Source organism: Bombina bombina, chromosome 1 (genome assembly GCF_027579735.1).
Source record: "Bombina bombina isolate aBomBom1 chromosome 1, aBomBom1.pri, whole genome shotgun sequence".
Taxonomy (NCBI): Eukaryota; Metazoa; Chordata; class Amphibia; order Anura; family Bombinatoridae; genus Bombina; species Bombina bombina.
Window position 1 is genome coordinate 642,870,687 of NC_069499.1, and position 22,035 is coordinate 642,892,721.

At 41.0% G+C, this 22,035-nt stretch overlaps 1 protein-coding gene across 1 annotated transcript; it reads right to left on the minus strand.

The window, feature by feature from the left end:
* Positions 1 to 980: 980 nt before the first annotated feature.
* On the minus strand, positions 981 to 2,852 carry LOC128660245 (centromere protein O-like). Its single transcript, XM_053713994.1, has 2 exons — positions 2,848 to 2,852; positions 981 to 1,389 (listed from the first exon to the last, which is right to left on the minus strand). Exons 1-2 carry the CDS (start codon positions 2,850 to 2,852, stop codon positions 981 to 983), a joined length of 414 nt encoding a protein of 137 aa, XP_053569969.1.
* Between the last annotated feature and the right edge of the window lie 19,183 nt (positions 2,853 to 22,035).

Sequence of the window (22,035 nt, forward strand, 5' to 3'; positions counted from 1 at the left end):
ACACCTGCTACACACTACTGTCACACACTGATTTTGTGAAAAGTTCTGTTCATTGCTTTCATTTAGAAGCAAGAAGAAGGGCATGGAAAAGCTATGTGTATGGCAGCATAGAATTGCTGTGTAAAAGTGCAGGCTGAACATTGGACTTCAGCTCAGAAGCTACTTCTCCCCACAGCAGAGCAATACTGGCTGTAACTGCAAAAAAAAAACAGAGAAATATGTTCCATCTGCCCTTGTACATACAGCTGATATTCAGGAGTTTGCTGAGCGTCACTGACGTTCCTATTTCCTTCATACTTCTCCCTAAGAGAAGTGGTACAGAGATAATTTCACAGCGCCAGCATTTAAAAATAATGATAATTTGGGGGTTTTAATTGAGACCTGTAACTTTCGTAAGCTGCTATTTTTACGGTGTTAAGCTACTAAAAAAAAAGACACCATTTTCTTTTTTTTTGTTAAGGAAATGTTATTGTTTTTGCTTCACACAATACAATACAAATCCTTAAAGTTTACCAGTTCTATACACCACCAAGTCATAATTTACTTTAGACGTTTTGATAGTAGCTCACTAGCTTTACAGTAAACAGTTTGCACAAAACACCAATGATATTTTCTGTCCTTTGGCACTGGTTTCTCATTTGCTGTAAGAAAAGGCTAAAAGGTCTAGTGTTTGAGTGTGTGTCGCTACCCATTCCAGCAGTCAAGAGGTTAATAGCACATACTTAGTTCAGATACTGAAAAAATCACTCCACGAGAGATGAATGTGTTCCATTCAGGGTTTCTTCTTCTGACTTAACAATCTCAAGAGCTTTATGAAGTGGTTTTTGTTGGAATAAGAGTGGGATGATAGTTTATCTTGAATAGGTGGCGCATTTTTGTTACATGTGACAACAGCCTTTGTGGGAAGGCAACGAGTTATGTCGCAGTATTGCAGTTTTGCACTGAAGTTGTAAATTCTGCCTTCTAGTTTTAGGTTATACTCAAAACTGAGCAGAGTGCATAACAAATTCCTTTGCAGGGTCCCACAGATGAAAGGACCTGGAAAGATCTGTCAGCCAATATGCCTCCAGAATCCCCTTCACTTCTGCCAGTCTCATCTCTAGAGCCGCCTTCTGGGCACCCTCAGCTGCATCTTCAGGATCTGGGATAACCTCTTCTTCTTTCACTTTCAGTGCCAGGAGCTGTTGTTTCTGTTGTGAAACTTTCGCCTTGAGTTCATCCCTTTGTAGCCGTAGTTTCAAAATGGTCTCCCTCATCTTGTCAAGTGCTTCATGTTCTTGCCGTTTCTGCTCTTGTTTCACGGATAAATTATGTGACAATGACTCCAGCTGTTCTAGATGGGATAATACTCCTTCTCTAAAGCGTGTCTGCACTTCCTTATGTGTGCGGCTTTTGTTTGTTTGTGTATTATTCACAAGTCATCTTCTCTGCTGCTGGAAGCCAATGTGCTTAACCAATGTTTGAAACTCCCGCCCAAAATGTATCTCTCATGGAAAAATCTCCCCCTCCTGTTTTTAAGAAAATGTTTCCCATTTCTGACACCATAAAGGACTCATGGCAGACGGTCCCTAAGGTGGAGGGAGATATTTCTATCCTGGCTAAGCATACAACTATACCTATTGAAGACAGTTGTGCTTTCATTGATCCTATGGATAAAAAATTAGATGGTCTCCTAAAGAAAATTTTTGTTCATCAAGGTTTTCTTCTTCCACCTATAGCATGCATTGTTCCTGTAACCACTGCAGCTGCCTTTTGGTTTGAGGCTCTAGAAGAGGCTCTTCAGATGGAGACCCCACTAGATGATATTTTGGACAGATTTAAGGCTCTTAAATTGTCTAATTCTTATATTACAGACGCCGCTTTTCATCTTGCTAAATTAGCGGCTAAGAATTCAGGTTTTGCCATTTTAGCGCGTAGAGCATTATGGTCAGCTGATGTATCATCTAAATTTAAGCTTTTGTCCATCCCTTTCAAAGGTAAGACCCTATTCGGGCCTGCATTGAAAGAGATAATTTCAGACATTACTGGAGGGAAGGGTCATACCCTCCCTCTGGATAAGTCAAATAAGACAAGGACCAAACAAAATAATTTTCGTTCCTTTCGAAACTGTAAGAGTGGTCCCTCTACCTCTTCCCCTGCTGCAAAGCAAGAGGGGAACTTTACTCAATCCAAGCCAACCTGGAGACCTAATCAGGCTTGGAACAAGGGTAAACAGGCCAAAAAGCCTGCTGCTGCCACTAAGTCAGCATGAAGGGGTAGCCCCCGACTTTGCTCAGGCCTGGGCAAGAGACGTTTAGGATTCCTGGGCAGTAGAAATTGTAACCCAGGAATACCTTCTAGATTTCAAGGATTCCCCTCCAAGGGGGAGGTTCCATCTTTCTCAATTGTCTGTAAACCTGACAAAAAGAGAGGCGTTCTTACGCTGTGTAGAAGACCTTTTTACCATGGGAGTGATCTGCCCAGTTCCAAAAGCAGAACAGGGGCAGGGGTTCCCAAAAAGGAGGGAACCTTCAGACCAATTCTGGATCTCAAGATCCTAAACCAATTCCTAAGAGTTCCATCTTTCAAGATGGAGACCATTCGGACTATCTTACCATTGATCCAGGAGGGTCAATATATGACCACCGTGGACTTAAAGGATGCGTATCTGCACATTCTTATCCACAAAGATCATCACCAGTTCCTCAGGTTCGCCTTTATGGACAAGCATTATCAGTTTGTGGCTCTTCCTTTCGGGTTGGCCACGGCGCAGCGAATCTTCACCAAGGTGCTAGGGTCCCTTCTGGCGGTTCTAAGGCCACGGGACATAGCAGTGGCGTCTTATCGAGACGACATTCTAATTCAAACGTCATCCTTCCAATTAGCCAAGTCTCACACGGACTTAGTGTTGGCCTTTCTAAGGTCTCACGGGTGGAAAGTGAACATAAAAAAGAGTTCTCTTTCCCCCCTCACAAGAGTTTCATTTCTAGGAACTGTGATAGACTCGGTGGACATGAAAATATTTCTGACGGAGGTCAGGAAATCAAAGATTTTGTCCACCTGCCGAGCTCTTCATTCCATTCCTCGGCCGTCAGTGGCTCAGTATATGGAGGTAATCGGACTAATGGTAGCGGCAATGGACATAGTTCGTTTGCTCGCTTGCATCTCAGACCACTGCAACTATGCATGCTCAATCAGTGGAATGGGGATTATGTGGATTTATCTCCTCAGATAAATCTGGATCAAGAGACCAGAGGCTCTCTTCTTTGGTGGTTGTCACAGGATCATCTGTCCCAGGGAATGTGTTTCCGCAGGCCAGCGTGGGTTATAGTGACGACAGACGCCAGTCTTCTGGGCTGGGGTGCAGTCTGGAATTCCCAGAAAGCTCAGGGTTTGTGGACTCGGGAGGAGGCTCTCCTACGATAAATATTGTGGAATTAAGAGCGATATTCAATGCTCTCCAGGCATGGCCTCAGCTGGCTTCGGCCAGATTTATCAGGTTTCAGTCGGACAACATCACGACTGTGGCTTATATCAATCATCAGGGCGGAACAAAGAGTTCCTTAGCGATGATAGAGGTCTCAAGGATAATCCAATGGGCAGAGGCTCACTCTTGCCATCTGTCAGCGATCTATATCCTAGGTGTAGAGAACTGGGAGGCAGATTTTCTAAGTCATCAGACTTTTCATCCGGGGGAGTGGGAACTCCATCCGGAGGTGTTTGCTCAGCTGGTTCGGCTATGGGGCACACCGGAGTTGGATCTGATGGCGTCTCATCAGAACGCCAAACTTCCTCGTTACGGCTCCAGGTCAAAGGATCCTCAGGCTGTACTGATAGATGCTCTAGCAGTATCCTGGTCGTTCAACCTGGCTTATGTGTTTCCGCCTTTCCCTCTCCTTCCACGTCTGATTGCCAGAATCAAACAGGAGAGAGCATCGGTGATATTGATAGCACCTGCGTGGCCACGCAGGACTTGGTATGCAGACCTGGTGGACATGTCATCTCTTCCACCATGGTCTCTGCCATTGAGACAGGACCTTCTGATTCAAGGTCCATTCAAGCATGAACACTTGATTCTATCAAAGGGGGATTTCTCTGAGTCAGTCATAAATACCTTGATTCAGGCTCGAAAGCCTGTTACCAGGAAAATTTATAAGATATGGCGTAAATATCTTTTTTGGTGCGAATCCAAAGGCTTCTCCTGGAGTAAAATCAGGATTCCTAGGATTTTGTCTTTTCTCCAAGAGGGATTGGAGAAAGGATTATCAGCTAGTTCCCTAAAGGGACAGATATCTGCTCTGTCTATTTTGTTGCACAAGCGTCAGATGTTCCAGACGTTCGGGCTTTTTTTCAGGCTTTAGTTAGAATTAAGCCTGTGTTTAAACCTATTGCTCCGCCATGGAGTCTAAATTTAGTTCTTAGAGTTCTTCAGTGGGTTCCGTTTGAACCCATGCATTCCATAGATATTAAGCTTTTATCTTGGAAAGTTTTGTTCCTAGTTGCTATCTCTTCAGCTCGAAGAGTTTCTGAACTATCTGCATTACAATGTGACTCTCCTTATCTTGTGTTCCATGCTGATAAGGTGGTTTTGCGTACCAAGCCTGGGTTCCTACCTAAGGTTGTTACTAACAGGAATATCAATCAAGAAATTGTTGTTCCTTCTCTGTGTCCTAATCCATCTTGTAAGAAGGAACGTCTGTTGCACAACTTGGACGTGGTTCGTGCTTTGAAATTTTATTTGCAGGCAACCAAAGATTGTCGTCAAACATCTTCTTTGTTTGTTGTCTATTCTGGAAAGCGTAGGGGTCAAAAGGCTACGGCGACTTCTCTTTCCTTTTGGCTGAAAAGCATCATCCGTTTGGCTTATGAGACTGCTCGACAGCAGCCTCCTGAAAGGATTACAGCTCACTCTACTACAGCGGTAGCTTCCACATGGGCTTTTAAAAATGATGCTTCTGTTGAGCAGATTTGTAAGGCTGCGACTTGGTCGTCACTTCATACCTTTTCAAAATTTTATAAATTTGATACTTTTGCTTCTTCGGAGGCTATTTTTGGGAGAAAGGTTTTGCAAGCAGTGGTGCCTTCCGTTTAGGTTCCTGTCTTGTCCCTCCCTTCATCCGTGTCCTAAAGCTTTGGTATTGGTATCCCACAAGTTAGGATGTGTCAGAACTCATCTCTCCACCTTAACTGTCTGACTTCTGATATTCTGTAATTCCACCTTAACTATGAAGCCGCACCTTTTTACCTTACTTAAACCTTTTCCTGAGGGCAGGCAGGTGCTTAGTTAATGAGTTTAGTAGCTGAGCTAACACTGCATATTGTGCTCTTTGGATTACCCTTTTGTTACAACAGGATTTAATTCTGAATATCGTTTTAAACTTTTATATTGCTTGTGCAAATCTTTCTTCACTCCTGAAACTACCTGCTTCACCGGATCACTAATTACTATCAGCGCAGCTCCTCAGTTCTAACCGTTCACACGCTGCCTGAGGATTTCTCTTCTGTCCTAATCTGACAGATCAGCTGTTACAACGGATAGCTAAAGACCACTCTCTGGTAAGAGTGAAACAGTGACTGAATGGTTCCTTCTTATTTAAACTCCTACCTGAATTAATTAACCCCTTGGGTTCCTGTTTTCTCTAACAGCTGATTCTGTAAGAGACTGCTCCAGGTTTTAACCTGTGTCACTCTGTTCTTTTCAAGATATAATAAATCACTCCAAGCCATACGCTTCTCTTCTACATATGATAAGCAGGTGCTGAGTGAAACATTCCATCTAGATCTGCAGTTGAAGATCCATATACAATTAGCTTGCTATACTTCCTGTCAGTTACTAACAGATTAACTAAGCCTAAATAATGGATCCAGCGGATCTACCTCAAGTTGTTTATGGCTTTTCTCAGAGGGTAGACCAACTCGGTCAGGCTATAAGTAATCTTCAAGTTGAAAATGAAACGTTAAGGAAGGTCAACAAGGACTCCCTATCTGCTAAAGTGGTACCACCTGATGCATGCCCAGAACCACAGATATCCCCTCCTGATTTATTTTCAGGGGACAGACGTATGTATAGACAGTTCAGGAATGCCTGTCTACTTATGTTCACTTTAAAGCCAAAGACCTACCAGAATGATAAAATAAAGGTGCTCACGGTAATATCTTACCTCAGAGGGGAGCCAAGAATTTGGGCAGATTTATTTTATGAAAACAACAACCCTATCATCAACTCCTTAAATGATTTTCTGATTGCCATGGATGAGTTATATCTGGACACCAACTCGCAGTTAACTGCAGAAACAAAGATGAGGACTTTGAAACAGGGCAACAGATCAGTTGAATTATATATAACTGATTTTAAGCAGTTTGCTACAGATTCCCAATGGAATCACATAGCCCTAAAAAATCAGTTTAGGTTAGGTCTCTCTGATCAAGTAAAAGATGAGTTAGCTCGAGTGGAACTTCCTGACAGCCTGGAAGGGTTGATGAGACTGTCCATTCAAATAGACCAGAGACTTCAGGAGGGAAAGAGCGAACGCCACTCATCAGAACCTACGTATAAAAGAACCTCTGCACCTAACCAATCCCTCAGCAGTGCTGCTGCCCCTCAAGAACCGATGGAGATAGGCATGTTAAGGGGTCCTTTATCTTTGGAGGAGAAGCAAAGAAGGAAGGCCCAGGCACTGTGTCTGTATTGTGCTAATCCAGCACACACTGTTAAAGACTGCCCTGTACTGCAGAGAAATAAAAAGAGTAAGTACATTATGACCAATACTATGCCTCATATTCAATATAACCCAGTTTACTGTACCATCTCTCTCTCTCTTTGCAGTGGGACCGTAAGCGTTCGACTACAGAGGCTATAATTGACACTGGGGCTTATGGGGCTTATATTGATTTGGAGTATGTGAATGTTAATAAAATCCCACTTGAAAAAAAGTCTGTTCCTGTGTCTATCAGAGTAGTTGATGGGTCTTACATATCAAGCGGTCCTATCACCCATCACACAATCCCTCTATTAGTCATTACTCAGGACAATCATCATGAGTATTTACGATTTGATGTACTTCCTTCCCCACTCTTTCCCGTAGTTTTAGGTATGCAGTGGATAAGACTACACGAGCCTAACATAGAGTGGAAAACATTAAAACTCACATTAGATTCCACACATTGCCGTAAGTTGTGTTATAATGACATACATACTCTACATTGTGCAGAAGAAACTACAGTTATCCCTAGGATTTATGCTGAATATGCAGAAGTCTTCAGCAAAAGAGAGGCTGAGAGCTTACCTCCGCATCGGAGTTACGATTGTCCATTGATTTAATACCGGGATCTAGCGTCCCATATGGACATCTATACCCATTGAGCCAGCCCGAATTAAGTCATTTAAAGTCCTATCTTGATGATAATTTGAAGAAGGGGTTTATCAGACCTTCTGTCTCCCCTGCCGGAGCCGGCATGTTCTTTGTGACGAACAAAGATCAGACTTTAAGGCCAATTATTGACTATAGGGAGCTTAATAAAATTACTGTGAAGAATCGTTACCCTCTCCCCCTAATCCCCGAACTTATAGAGCGTTTACATCAAGCTAAGATCTACACGAAGCTCGATCTCAGGGGGGCTTACAACCTCATACGCATAAGAGAGGGAGATGAGTGGTTGACAGCATTTAGAACGAGATATGGGTTATATAAGTATTTGGTAATGCCTTTTGGTCTGTGTAACGCTCCGGCAACTTTCCAGCATTTTGTCAATGATGTTTTCAGGGATCTTCTTGACATATGTGTGATAGTTTATATCGATGACATTTTAATATACTCCCAAAACTTGGAGGATCACATTAAACACGTCACATGGGTATTATCAAGATTACAAATACATTGATTATATGCCAAGGCAGAAAAATGCCTTTTCCATACAGAAAAGATCTCCTTTTTGGGATATGATATATCCCCAGAGGGAATACAGATGCAGGATAACAAGGTGGAAGCGGTAAAAGATTGGCCAACACCTTCTAACCGTAAGGAGCTTCAACGCTTCCTCGGGTTTAGTAACTATTATAGGAAATTTATCAAAGGTTATTCCGCTATCGCTAAACCCCTAACTGCCCTTACGGGCTGCACAACACCCTTTTTGTGGAATCCATCAGCGGCTCAAGCCTTTCTCACATTGAAAACTGCGTTCACCTCTGCTCCGATACTCCGACATCCAAATCCGGAGTTGCAATACTTTTTAGAAGTGGATTCTTCAGATTACGCTTTAGGTTCAGTTTTATCCCAGAGAGAAGACTTGAATCATCCTCTTCATCCAGTAGCATTTTATTCTAAAGTTATGTCTCCTCCGGAGATCAACTACCCAATAGGAGAGAAAGAGTTGTTAACCATTAAAAGATCATTTGAGCATTGGAGACATCTTTTAGAAGGAACACGATTACCCATCATAGTATATACAGATCATAAAAATCTGGAATTTCTCCAAAGGAACAAGACACTCTCTGCCAGACAGGTTCGCTGGAGTCTATATTTCAGCAGATTCCATTTTCAGATCATATACAGACCCGCTTCAAGGAATGGTAAGGCTGACGCCTTATCCCGGAAGGACCCAAAGCCAGTAAATGACCACAATCCAAAGGAAATCATACCACATGATAGATACATTGGTATCACCTCAACTTTCGCCTCTAAACTCAAAGAGGCTTTGGTCCAAGACTTGGATACTCCATCACAACTCCATACCGCTTCAGATGGTATAGGATACATCAAAGACAAGATTTATGTACCCCAGACTCTAAGACAGGAGTTAATCAAGGAACACCACGACTCTCCTCTTTCTGGCCATCCAGGAATTTCCAGGACGAAGGATTTGATAGCAAGGAACTATTGGTGGCCTAAGATGAACATGAGTATCAAGGAATACATACAAGATTGTACAATTTGTACCACATCGAAATCAGAAAGAAGACCCCCATATGGGTTATTGATGCCTATACAAGTTCCTGATAAACCATGGACCCACCTGGGCATGGATTTTATAGTCGAATTGCCTCTCTCACTTGGAATGAACACGATATTGGTAGTTGTTGATTTGATGACAAAAATGGCCCATTTCATCCCATATCGGAAACTTCCAATCTCCGCAGAAACAGCCCAGTTATTTATAGATAATGTTCTGAAACTTCATGGCATACCAACCATTCTGACCACCGACAGGGGGACTCAGTTTACCTCCAGGTTTTGGAGGAATCTATGTCAGAAACTACAAATAAACCATAGGTACACCACAGCTTATCACCCACAGACGAACGGCCAAACAGAGCGTCTGAATCAATGGCTAGAACAGTACATTAGATCCTATTGTGCATTCCACCAAGAAGACTGGATGAATTATTTATCAACCGCTGAGTTCGCATACAACAACACACTCAACTCTTCATCTCGAATGACTCCCTTCTACGCCAACTATGGGTTCCATCCAAAAATGTCCTTTCTCACAACCACCAGTTCTCCAAGTCCCAAAATTGATGATATAGCTGATAGGATGACACAAAATTTGCAATTACTCCAAAAACATTTGCAATCTGCTCAAAACGCCCAGAAAAAATATTATGATCTGAGAAGAAGACCACCACCTCAATACGTAGTCGGTGACTGGGTATGGCTTTCGACCAAAAATTTGAGATTGCAAATCCCAAGCAAAAAATTAGCCAGTCTGTTCATAGGCCCGTTTCAGATTATACAAATCATCAATCAAAATGCAGTAGCACTTCAATTACCTCCCTCTCTGGCCATCCACTCCACTTTCCACGTTTCTCTGATCAAACCAGCTTCCTCCTCCGGCACACAGATTTTACCACCCAAGCCACCGATTCTGGATGCAGAAGAATACGAAGTGAAAGAATTACTTGATTCTCGGATTACTAAAGGTGAACTCCAGTACCTTGTCCGATGGAAGGGTTATCCACCAGATGAGGATACCTGGGAACCATCATCTCACGTGAATGCTCCAAGACTTGTTGCTCAGTTCCACAGGAGGAACCCTGATCGCCCCAGGCTGCAAGCCTTGGGAAGGCTTGCCTGAAGGGGGGGTCATGTCAGAACTCATCTCTCCACCTTAACTGTCTGACTTCTGATATTCTGTAATTCCACCTTAACTATGAAGCCGCACCTTTTTACCTTACTTAAACCTTTTCCTGAGGGCAGACAGGTGCTTAGTTAATGAGTTTAGTAGCTGAGCTAACACTGCATATTGTGCTCTTTGGATTACCCTTTTGTTACAACAGGATTTAATTCTGAATATCGTTTTAAACTTTTATATTGCTTGTGCAAATCTTTCTTCACTCCTGAAACTACCTGCTTCACCGGATCACTAATTACTATCAGCGCAGCTCCTCAGTTCTAACCGTTCACACGCTGCCTGAGGATTTCTCTTCTGTCCTAATCTGACAGATCAGCTGTTACAACAGATAGCTAAAGACCACTCTCTGGTAAGAGTGAAACAGTGACTGAATGGTTCCTTCTTATTTAAACTCCTACCTGAATTAATTAACCCCTTGGGTTCCTGTTTTCTCTAACAGCTGATTCTGTAAGAGACTGCTCCAGGTTTTAACCTGTGTCACTCTGTTCTTTTCAAGATATAATAAATCACTCCAAGCCATACGCTTCTCTTCTACATATGATAAGCAGGTGCTGAGTGAAACATTCCATCTAGATCTGCAGTTGAAGATCCATATACAATTAGCTTGCTATACTTCCTGTCAGTTACTAACAGGATGAATCCGTGGACTCGGTACATCATGCAAAAGAAAACAAAATTTATGCTCACCTGATAAATTTCTTTCTTTTGCGATGTACCGAGTCCATGGCCCACCCTGTCTATTCAAGACAGATAGTATTTTTTTATGTAAACTTCAGCACCTCTGCACTTTATAGTTTCTCCTTTTCTTCCTTGGACTTTGGTCGAATGACTGGGGGGTGGAGTTAAGGGGGGAGCTATATAGACTGCTCTGCTGTGGTGCTCTCTTTGCTACTTCCTGTCAGGAAGGACAATATCCCACAAGTTAGGATGAATCCGTGGACTCGGTACATCGCAAAAGAAAGAAATTTATCAGGTAAGCATAAATTTTGTTTTCTATACATGAAAGAATACCTGAGCATTTAAATAATATAGAAAAAGATCACCTTGAAACACGCCTTTATGACCATTTAAAAAAAGTACACAATAACAGCGCAAAAGATTTAATGTGGTGGGGTATCAAAAAAGTAAAAAATAATTGGAGAGGAGGTGACTACCAGAAACAGATCTTAAAAAAAGAGGCAGAAATGATACATCAAATAGGAACATTATATCCCCTTGGGTTAAATTCAGAATTTGATTTAAACCCTTTTATTTTGGATTAACTCCAATATTTAAGATCATAATGATTGTGACAGAGTGGCATTATATGTATGATATATATTGTATATATTTTTTCATTTTCATTTATGTTTAATATTGTCTTTTAGCTATATATATGAATTCAAACTCACTGCCCATAGGCTATTGTATCACTCACCATTTTTAAGAAAATTTTACCACCTTTAGGAAAAATACCACCTTAACAGGCAATTAGCACCATCCAATTAAAAGCACTGGAAGGGTATTTAAAACAAAAATTTACAACTGAAAACCATCTTGATAAAGCCTGTCCTAAGGCGAAACGCGTTATTGGCATTATACTAAAGTTACATACAGTGTATCAAGTTCGCAAAATACTCTGCACAGAGTTAACAAGATACACTACCGATTTCTACATTGAATTTCCTGACAGCCTTACTATATCGCACAGCCGAGAATCGGACAAAGCGGATTGGGTGGGGAACCCCTTGTGACCATTCTCTGTCACTTACAGTTCATCCGAGACCTGAACGGATCATTAACTGAACGTGGACGGCGGAAGAACACGCTGAGCTCCCACTGCGAGTGTGGCGTCTGGCATATACAAGGTATCATCCAAGCTGGGGAGTAGGAGCCATTCTGGAGATGTCCTGTAGGCAACAAAAAAAGAGGAGGTTGTGAGCAGAGCGAAGGGGACGGGAGAGTATCTGGAGACAAGGTCTGAGATATAGGGGTAGCAGTGTTATTGAGGGCCTTGAATGTCTGAGTCAGGATTTAGTTTTTTATTCTTTAGGCTCGAGGAAGCCAGTGAAGGGTTTGGCAGCAGAGAGGTGCAGCAGATAAGGAGTGGCATGTAAGGATGATCAGCTTCGCAGAGGCATTCATTATGGATTGTAAGAAGATAGACGGCAGCTAGGGAAACCAGAGAGGATGGATTTGCAATAGTCAAGGCGGGAAATGATGAGAGGGTGAATTAAAATCTTTGTTGTGTCTCGTTTGAGGAAGTGGCACATTTTTTTGATGTTTGTAATGTGGAAATAGCAGGCCAAAGGCTGAATGTGTGGAGTGAAAAAAAGATTGGGTATGCAGGGTTGGGATAATGATGTTATAACAGTTATAAAAAGATGGGGGATAGAGATTTTGAAAGAAGGGGGGAAAAGGGAGCTCAGGTTTGGAGAGATTTAGGTTAAGGTAGTGCAAGGAAATCCAGGATAAAATATTAGAAAGACAGCTAGTGACAAGGGTTAGTAAGGAAGGGGGATAGGTCTTGTGCAGATAATTAGATTTAAGTGTCATTAGCATACAAATTAAATTGAAACCCCTAGGACTTTATTAAGGAATCTAAGGAACATGTATAGATTGAGAAGAGGAGGCCTGTCAGGGTGACAGGAATCGGAGCCAAAGCAAGTAGTCAGACGAGCCGGAGTCAGGAACAAGGAGAACAGCAGAGTCAGGAACAAGCCAGGGATCAGGGACCAGGAGGGATGTCAGACAGCCAGGTAATACATAGAAACTCACAAACAGGTCTGAGACAACGCAACGGCAAAGCATACTGAGCAGAGGCCCTTTAAATAATAAGTGATGACATCACAATTCTGAGACTGCAACCTATCTCACACGGATGATGTACACCAGTCTGGCCAAAAGAGGGCGTGCAGGAAATAAGCAGCATCACACGTTCAGTAACAGGTGAGTAAAATGGCTGCCACCAGCACATGGCAAACAAATCAAGGAAAAAACACTGACAAGGCCAAGGACAGAGCCTTGTGGTACAGCAACAGAAAGTGGTAAAGGGGCAGAGGATGAAGCAGAGACGGCTACCTTAAAGGTATGGTTGGACAGGTAGGAGGAGAACCACAAGATGGCTGTGTTGCAAATGCCGAAGGATTGGAGTGTTTGGAGAAAGAGAGGGTACTCAACAGTATCAAATGCTGCAGACAGATCAAGAAGGATTAACAGAGTGAAATGGCATTTGATTCTGCTGTAATTAGGTCATTAGTAACCCCAATAATTGCTGTCTCTGTGGAGTGTTGGGAGCTTAATCCAGATTGTAATGGATCACAGAGGGAGTTTAATGTAAGGAAATGTGATAAATGTGTATAGACTAGTCTTTCCTGAAGTTTTGAGGCAAGGGGGAGTCAGGAAATAGGGCGGTAGTTGGATGAAGAGAAGGTTTTGGAGGATAGTTGTGACTAGTGTATGTTTAACGAATGAGGGAAATAATCCAGTACTGAGGGATTGATTGAAAATATGTGTGAGGATTGGAGTTTGTGGTATTTGGATGTTTGCTAACGGTTGGGGGTTTGGAGACTGGAAGTATGTTGAAATATTATTTTGTTTCTGATGGAATCAGAGCAGTATGCCAGGACTGAGGATTAGCGTTTAATTTCCAAGCAATGGTAGGAGTATGTAAGAGTGGAGTTGTAGTGACTGATAGATCAGGGCAGGAAAAGGAGGAGATAGAAGAGAGCAGAGGTTTGAGAGATGTTGTTGATCCAGTGACTTAATGCTTCTGTGGAGTTTAGTATGAGGGTTAGATGGAGGGAGAATAATAGGAAGAGCTGTTATGTGAGAAGAGCAAGCAAGGAGATTATGGTTAGAAAGGGGAATTTGTGAAGTTTGAGAGATTGCATTGATAGCTGAAAATTAGATTAAGGCAGTGTCCATTCTTGTGTGAGTGAGAATTGGTCCAGATCATAAGAGGAAGTGAGCGGGAGAATCTTTTTTGCTCCAGGGGCAGTAGGATTTTCAACAGGGGGTTGAAATCTCCAAGAATGAGGGCAGGGATGTATGAGGAGAGGAAATAAGGTAGCCAGGCAGCAAAATGATTGTGAAAGAGAGTTCTGAAGCCTGGGGGCAATATATAACTGCAACAGTTTGAGAGAGGGGAGTACAAGCGAATCATGTGACTTTCAATGACAGGAAATGTGAGGGAAGAGATGGGTTCTATTTTGCTGAAAGGTGTAATGAGAGGAAAGTAAAATGCTTTCACCACATCCTTATCTGTTTCCAGGCCTAGGTGTGGGGCTGAAGTGCAGACCCCCATGTGACAATGCAGCATAGGAAGTAGTGTCTGAGGGTGAGAGCCAGGTTTCTGTGAGAGCCAGAAGGTTGAGGGAGTGGGTGATAAAGAGGTCATGAATAGAAGTGAGCTTGCTGCAAACAGAGTGAGAGTTCCAGAGTGCACAAGTGAAGGGGGTGTTGGCTTTGGATACTGGAATTTGAGTAAGCTCTAGAGTACTGGTTTCTAGGTATATGAAAGGCCATACGTTAGTGGGGGATGTGGTGGTAATTAGTACCAGAGTATTAAAACAAAAAGGGGTCATCCACGTTTTTAAATTATTTTATTAGACGGCAAATAATATAGGCATAAAAATTAACAATTGCCTACAACCTTCAAGAAAATACCAGAAGCTACAACATCTAGTCTAAATTATACAGGGCAACTCTAGCCTAAATAAACCTAGGTTAAGCAATACTACTAACTAAACATGGTAAACCAGAAAATCTATCTCAAGAAGAATGCACAACAAAGATAATATACTCAACCAGTGCACTCCTCCAGTGTGCCCTCTCTCTCTAAGATCTGATGCTTCCAGGCGGTGAAGAAGGAAAAAATTAATGTGTATAGTAACTGTTGACACCCATTGTATACTTAATTTACTTAAGGTGTGTCCTACAATAAACCAATCAAAAGCTACATGGGAGTGTCCTTCTTAGACCAAGACTAGGCCAAAGCCTATTGTATAGCTACTCAATGTTTTACACAGTACAATTTAAGAATTAACTATGTGAATATTCTAGGGACAAATCCTCTGGTTTTATGACACCACAGGGGAGATTAAGAAGTTCTGGAGGACCAGGATTGGGAGAGATATTACCAGCAGCTAGTATGAGCAAGAGGTAGAGTGACATACAATGAGATACATACAGTATTTGCAGTACTGAGAGTGTCTTTGGGATGTGGTGCAGGGAGGAGAGAGAAAGTTTAAGAATGTGTAAAGCTCTTGAGAGCAAAAGTGAGGTGAGGATAAAATAGATGAGCCAATGAATAGAGCAGGTGGTGAGAGGGAAGGAGTAAAAAAGTAATACAGTTTGTTGTAGAGAAAAACAGAATTTATACTTACCGATAAATGTATTTCCTTCGGGCTGATGAGAGTTATAGGTTCATAACATGTGGGATATATTCCAGCCTATCAGGAGGAGATCAAGAACCCTCTACAGAGCTTTAGCGCCTCCTCCTCATGGTAGAACCCAATTTAGAATAAGCTGGGCAAATTTGTCTTGATGAAGAACCCATTCTCCTGACTGAACAGATTAAAGAAGTCTCCTTCCCAATTGTTCACTCCTTGAATATGAAGTTGATAGAGAATAGCTTTCCTTCTCTATTCATAACAGAGAGAGAGAGAGACCTTTCTTGCATGGTGAGGGAAATGTGAGTCCCCCCTTGATAGTCGATTTAAGCAACCACTGTAAAGATGAATGATCAGAAATGGAGATGGGACTTAACTAAGAATGGACCATAGCCTGGAGATGTCTAAACATTGAAAACATGAAAAAGGTATTATAAAAACATCAACTTTTATTGCATACGATAAAGTTAAAACTACTCAAATCGGCAATCCATAAAGCTATAAAAGCACTTTATGAGACCTACAGGCGGGCAGTCTAACGTGTTTCGGCTTACCTTAGCCATAGTCATAGACAATACAGCCCTAAAAACTCCACTTATTTATTTACAATATCTTCATTTAATTTGCTCATGCGTTCCCCTTATTGGACTAATCAGGATCCTTACAACAAACTTGGATCATTAATGCTTATATGTGACTTCAAGCAGTTTCTATTTTCACTGCACATAGCCACCATATATCTCTTTAAAAACAATGTATGGGAATACTGCATCAAGCTTCAACAAATTCCTATAATCTGATTGATAGTGGTTACAGTGATTAAGCAGATTCTCAAAATTTAAACAGTTTTTGTGGACATGGCCACTGGATGTCGCCATTGTCTGCACTTTGATACCAAATAACTGTTCTATGGAGGAAACGCTCAAGTCTTTTCTCTTGAATGGGTGATAGATAGGATACCAAAAAGATCCAGAGATGGAGACAGAATTTGAAATTTGCATAAAACACAGGTTACATTGGGGACCAGACAACCTCTAGGTCTGAACATAGAGACAGACATTATTAACTTTTGGTAATGATATATACAAATCATTTACGTTTAAGATTGTATTATCTTTGATTATGCCAACTTTCATATATTTAATAAAGTTAAGGATTTGGGTATATGTATTTATTAGAAAATAGATAAGTTAGATATACTTATTGTCCTTTAAATGTTCAGTAGATACTTGAAACAGCTATAAGGTTAATGTCTTCCTAGGATATATATGTATATTAGATATTGGATAAATCAGAGATAATTATTGTTGTCTTAGTGTCCAGTACATTTGGACTACAAGGACAAGACTTGAGCTCTTCCCACATAGAATTTAGTATAAATGTGCCTATTATACCATAGATATTATGTTGTATTAGCAATGGCGACATCTAGTGGCCATGTCAACAAAAACTTTCAATTTAGGGACCCTGTAACCACTATGAATCAGTTTATTTAGATTTGTTGAAGCTTGATGCAGTATTCCCATACATTGTTTTTACAGATATATATGGGGGCTATGTACAGTGAAATAATTTATATGTTTATATTCATTTCTTGATATTGATGTGGAAATTAAGTATAACATTAACATGGTTATTAATAAATAGTAATCAGGATAGGCTTATTTGAGGGTGAATTAATCATTAAAGCTGTTTGATGTCACATAAAAACATTAATGATCCAAGTTGGTTTTAAGGATCCTGATTGGTCCAATAGGGGGACTGCAGGAGCCAATGAAATGAAGATATTGTAAATAGATAAGTGGAGTTTTCAGTGTTGTATTGTCCATGAATAAGGTTAATGCAAGATGAAAAACATGTCTGCATAATATTTACATTTGCAGATTTGATACATCTATGCATGCCCAATTGTACTTATCTGAATTCCAAAAGTGACTATGTTAAAGTATAATACAATTCATGCGCTATAAATGTGTGTGTGTAATAGTCACTAGTATAAAGAAGAATATGCACAGATACTGATCTAAAAATCCAGTATAAAACCTTTTAAAGACGTACTTAGAGGTTTCCCAGTTTAACACTGTTGATGATGTTAGACTGGGACACCAAATGAAAAGGGCTGGGAAAACAGGAACAGCAGACACTCACCCCTCCCTCTTTCCTTGCATATGAAAAGACAGATTATATAAACAGGAGCCACAGGGATCTTTAGATATTAGTATACATCTAAAACTTTGGGACTTGGTTAGGAGTCTAAAATTCAGCACAATGTTATTAAAAAATAAACAAAAATAGAATTTTTTACAAAAACACTTCTAGATGGGCTATATAAATGGATCATCTACAAAACATTTATTAAAAAAAAAATCTAGTGTACAGAGCAAACCATTGTTTTGAGTAAATTACTGTATCCGAAAAAATAAATTGATTGTGTAGTAATCAAAGGGTATCTACATGTCAGTAACAGTAAGTAGTGAGATCCCCTACTCTTTTTTACTCAGCTGCAGCTGTATAAAATTGGAGTATTATCACAGGGGAAACACCAGGTAGCCTCTAAGAACTAATACTGAATGTAATACAGCATCATCATTTGTACATAAATTGGTTGTACAGAAGATATAAAGATATATACCCAGGCACCTAAAAGTCACAAATTCATTTGTAAGTAGATATGTTAGATTATGTTACTTTTGTAGGTGTTTGCACGTCTCATACCCCCCAACTGTCCCGATTTTCGTGGGACAGTCCCGATTTTAGGGGTCTGTCCCGGGTTGCTAGCCATCTGTCCATGCATTTATTAAAAAAAAAAAAAAACTTTTTATTTTATTGGGCACATACTCAGAAGCAGCTGGCTTTTCTCTCACAGGGTTATATACCTGTTAGATTCCTTGTGGAAAAGTAATGGTGTGTGGGTTAAGCAGAGTAGGAAGGCTGTATACCCTCTGACTTCAGGTAATGGTGACCTCTAACCCCTGGTAGTGATGACGTCTAACCCCTGGTGATAATACGAACATTCCTTCAGTTTTATACGATGAACAGTGACAGCCTCAGACTGCCAGTTTATGTGCTTGCCAACCCCAGGACCACATACAATGAATTACAGATACCCATATATGATCTAGTGTGTGTGTCTATCTGTATCTATAAGTGTGTATGTGCGTGTATCTGCATGTATAAGTGTAAGCTGTGTAGTGTGTGTGCGTGTGACTGTGTATCTGTATGAATAAGTGTGTGTGTGTGTGTACCTGCATGTATAAATGTATGCTATGTAGTGTGTGTGTCTGCATGTATAAGTGTAATCTATGAAGTGTGTGTATCTGCATGTATAAGTGTATACTATGTAGTGTGTGTGTATCTGCATGTGTAAGTGTATACTATGTAGTGTGTGTATCTGTATATATAAGTGTATGCTATGTAGTGTGTGTGTATCTGCCTGTATAAGTGTATGATATGTAGTGTTTGTATGTGTAAGTGTATGCTATGTAGTGTGTGTGTATCTGCATGTATAAGGGTATGCTATGTAGTGTGTGTGTGTGTGTCTGCATGTGTAAGTGTATGCTATGTAGTGTGTGTGTATCTGCATGTGTAAGTATATGCTATGTAGTGTGTTACTGTGCATTTTTGCTAACTTTAAAGGCCAGAATCTAGAATATTAATGAGGAGAGCAGAGAGCAGTTTTAAAGAATCTATTATTAAATGTCCAATTAAGATAAAAATATTTAGCACTGTCTCTGCAAAGGCTAAATAAATGCAGAGCTCACATAGCTATACCAGTGGTTTGAGCTTGTCCTTGATTTTCTGCCTAAGAGTATTACAAGATATGACTTTATTTAGAATTGTATTTATATTACTTTGGTCTTATGATTTTTTAAGCCCTGCCCCACCCACCACGTTTCACATTTTTGCCGCGGGGTGGGGTTGTCCCTCTTTTGAATTTTGAAATGTTGGGTGGTATGAATGTATGTATGTATATATATATAGATATATATTTTGCATTAAAATACCAAGTACCTTGTTGAAGATATACTTGGGGCTTTAATATATGTGAGCCTATACAGGATAGAGCATATAAAACATATATTGCTGACATAAACTGATTATACAACCAATTATTAATACACTCACTTATGGGCACATTAAGTACACATATGTGTATAGAAAAGTATAATCATTGGATATGTAAACCTATGTTATTGGCTTATTTGCAGAATAATACTGTGCTGATCTACAAGATCAGAAGAACCTCTGCAGTATATATATATTAGAACTAGATATGCAGGAATTGAAATATGGTATAAGCTTGACAAACAAAACCTGCTATACATATGCACCTAGTTTACGAGTTTTACGTTCCGGTTTTAATGCTGAAAAAAATGGCCATTTCAGCATAAAAACCGGAACGCAGCCATTACGAGTCTTGTCGGTATAGCTGTACCGCAAGCATTTTAGCCTGTAACGGAACGTCAATCCCGCACTCAAAAGAATGACATTTTTGCATGGGATTTCCATAGCGCTGCCATTACAAGTTGTGTGGTAAGGCTAAAATGCTTGCGTTACGGCCTATACCAACACGATCCGTTCCGCAATCTGAGACCAGTAGTTATGAGTTTTGCGCAAAAAAATTGTTACACAAAACTCATAACTAAACTGTTACAAAGTACACTTACACCCATATACTGCCTATTAACCCCTAAACCGAGGCCCTCCCGCATTGCAAACACTAAATTAAACATATTAACCCCTAATCTGCCGCTCTCTACATCGCCGCCACTAATAAAATGTATTAACCCCTATTCCGCCACTCCCCGACATTGCCGCCACTATAAATACAAAGAACCCCCCAATAGTAAAACCCACCACCCTACCAACCCCCCAAAATAAAAAACCTAACTCTAACAAAAACCTAAGCTACTCATTGCCCTGAAAAGGGCATTTGTATGGGCATTGCCCTTAAAAGGGCATTTAGCTCTTTTGCATTGCCCTGAAAAGGGCATTTAGCTCTTTTAAGAAAGCCCAAACCCTAATCTAAAAAAAAAAAACCCACACAAAAAAAAGCTAAAAAAAAACCTAACACTAACCCCTGAAGATCCACTTACAGTTTCTGAAGTCCGTACATCCAGGTGGCGAGAAGTCTTCATCCAGGCGGCGAGGTCTTCATCCATCCAGACGGCGTCTTAATCCCGGCGGCATCCTATCTTCATCCAGCGGCATCTTCTATTTTCATCCCGGCGGCATCTTCTATCTTCATCCCAGCGGCACGGAGAGGGTCCATCCTTCAAGACATCCGGCGCTGAGCATCCTCTTCATGCGGTCGCCACAGTACACTCAATCTTCAATGCAAGGGAGCCTTTTCAAAATGGCGTTCCTTGCATTCCTATTGGCTGATTTGATTTTTGAAATTCAAATCAGCCAATAGGATGAGAGATACTGAAATCCTATTGGCTGTTCGAATCAGCCAATAGGATGAGAGCTATTGAAATTCTATTGGCTGATTTGAATCTGTATTCCATAGAACACTACAGAAACTCTGTCATAATTGGTCATATTCTAGCAGCAAGGACATACATGTAATATTATATGTATACATTTTGTATGCAAATTTAAGCAGCTGAAATATATAAAAAAAATATCCTATATGAGGAATGAATATGCAAGTTATTAATTTATAGCAGATATGCCTTTTAGAATAGATAATCTCAGTTGTGGTAATACAAGATTGGCAGACCTGCATAAGACACCAACTAGAGTTAAAGTGCCCATTATTGGGTTAAAAAAGGGGCTACATTTTCTGCTCAACACACAAAACTTTGGACAGATGGGGGTACGCAATTAAAAAACAAATTGCTGTACAAAAACTGGGATTAAAATTATTCACACCAGTACTAGCCCACAGCTAGGGTTGCCACCCGCCCCGGTATCACCGGGGCAGTCCCAGTCTGGGACTGTGCGTCCCGTGTTTGAGAACTATCCTCAAATGCCCCGGGAGGCTTTAGACTGTGAGAAAGAGGAGGGGTTTGGAGATGAAAGCAAGTGCAGCAGCAGGAGAGACAGCGACTCTGATGGGGATACTGAATCACCGTCCGTGGAACGCTCAGTAGGATTACTGAGTAGGCGGTACTGTAAGGAGGGATGGGTGATTGGGTGGTGATGTAAGGAGTGATGGACAGTGCTAGAAGGAGGGATGCGGCTACGGAAGTAGCTGAGCGGCAAGGGAGACAGTTCTACATGGGGAGAATGATTTAGTAGTTTCAACACCGGGAATCAGACATCATGGAGTGGGCGGGCTGTGTGTTTGTATGCCTGCCTGGGGTTTTAGATTTTAGCTGCGTCAGATGGTTGGTGCTCCGGGTTACGGTATGAGCTGAGGCTGATGGGCTGCTGACTGACAGCGGGTAAACAGAGGGGCTAAGGCATAGTCATTTTATTGTGTCTGACAGCCTGGTATGTAAATGTTTCCGAGGGACCTGATAAATATTACACACAGACGCAGTATATGTGCATGTGTCTGAGGTACCTGATAAACACACACAGATTATATGTACATGTGTCTGAG